Below are 1,435 nucleotides of genomic sequence, written 5' to 3'. Positions count from 1 at the left end.
ATTTTAATCTTGTTTTGACTTTAATCTCTGTATTTTGATATCTAATCTCTGAATTCTAATTTTAATCTCTGAATTCTGGTTTTAATCTCTGTATTCTGATTTTAATCCTTGTTTTCTGATCAGAACCTCAGAGTCTGAGAAAAAGAGAACCCACAGAATTCGGTCCCATTAATTCCTGTAAATAAATATCTTGCTGCAGTTTTCCATTTTGCATGCCTCTAGATTAAGTGGAATTCACTCGGTTGTTTTAATCTGGAGTTCATTCAAAGCTGGAGGAAGCAGGAAGCAGGAGAAGCTGAAAAGGAGGAGCAGAAGAAGTGGAGGAGGCATACCACCTTGGCCCTCGTCTTCTCTTTCTTTGTCTGAGAGCTCAGAAACAACTTCTGCTCCTTCCTCTGCAGAAGTATCTGATGCAGGATAAAATGAATGTCAGGCAGTTTTCAGATAACGAGACGTACTAAATCTAGATCTGCTCATCAGGCTGAGAGTTTCTATAAAAAGTGCTCAATCTGAATGCGTCTCCACTAAGAGGCCACTTCATCACCTTTCCAGCCTTCGTTTCTCTGATCAAAGCGTGTTAATCCAGGGAGGAGCGCGTTAGTGAGATTATTTCTAACAAGCATAGAGAGACACTGTCCCTGTTAGAGTCAGATCTATGTTCATTGACTCTACCTGCAATTAGAACAGCGGCAGAACAGCAGGGTAGATTTAAAGCAGGAAAACTTAAACTGGAATTAGTGAGGGCTGCAGGTGGAGGGCGGAAATAAAAGTTATTTCTGCAAAAGAGAAAAATGACTGAAAGCAGAAAGACGTCGAAGGGATGAAACTAAAAGCAGGTGCAGCAGCTTCTGAAGCGTCAGCAAACGGAGCTGAAGGCGTTCGTACCAGGAAGCATCTCATCATCCAATCGGCTGCTCTCTGGCTGAGAAAGGTCAGATTTCAGCCCGTTTTCAGAGATCACTGCTCCTTCGTCTGGAAATCAACACCCAAGTTTATCACAACAGGAGAAAAGGAGAACCACTTTATTCACATCTTCATGAATCTTTAAAACTTTCATAAAAAAATGTAGTTTTTATCATATTTACATCAAAGTTTATTATGATGCGACTGAATACTTAACCCTGCTTTTATTAATAAAAAATATTGTCTGCTTTTGGTTCACTTTAATTTGTGAAAAAGATATTTTCCTGGGAATCTTTTTGCTGCTGAGTCAAGTCAAAGTTATGGGAGAATAAATTACGTTTGAAGACGTCAAATCAAAATTTTAAAACAAAATGTTATAATAATATTGTTCATATTTTTAGGACAAGGAATATAATAAAACTGTTCAGGTGTTTATGATAAATTTAACTAAACATTCATGGACGAAATTTTCAATCAATATGAGAAAAGGAAATTAAGAAAATTAGCTTTTATCGGGGTAGAGTACATTTAA

The 1,435-nt window shown here is 37.4% G+C and overlaps 1 protein-coding gene across 6 annotated transcripts in view; it reads right to left on the bottom strand.

Moving 5' to 3' along the window:
- LOC107090931 (microtubule-associated protein tau-like) overlaps positions 1–1,435 on the bottom strand; it is a 51,012-nt gene that overhangs the window by 25,580 nt on the left and 23,997 nt on the right. For 3 of the 6 annotated variants that reach the window (XM_015384578.1, XM_015384580.1, XM_015384579.1), the window contains exons 3-4: positions 886–972; positions 333–407 (exon numbers count right to left, since the gene is read on the bottom strand). In XM_015384578.1, the coding sequence (XP_015240064.1) occupies positions 333–407; positions 886–972 (162 nt within the window). The remainder of the gene's footprint in view (positions 1–332; positions 408–885; positions 973–1,435) is intronic. The other 3 variants (XM_015384582.1, XM_015384583.1, XM_015384584.1) reach the window with 2 other exon arrangements.

This window comes from Cyprinodon variegatus, unplaced genomic scaffold (assembly GCF_000732505.1).
Source record: "Cyprinodon variegatus isolate N-32 unplaced genomic scaffold, C_variegatus-1.0 Scaffold316, whole genome shotgun sequence".
Taxonomy (NCBI): Eukaryota; Metazoa; Chordata; class Actinopteri; order Cyprinodontiformes; family Cyprinodontidae; genus Cyprinodon; species Cyprinodon variegatus.
This window is presented reverse-complemented; position numbering and strand designations above follow the sequence as displayed.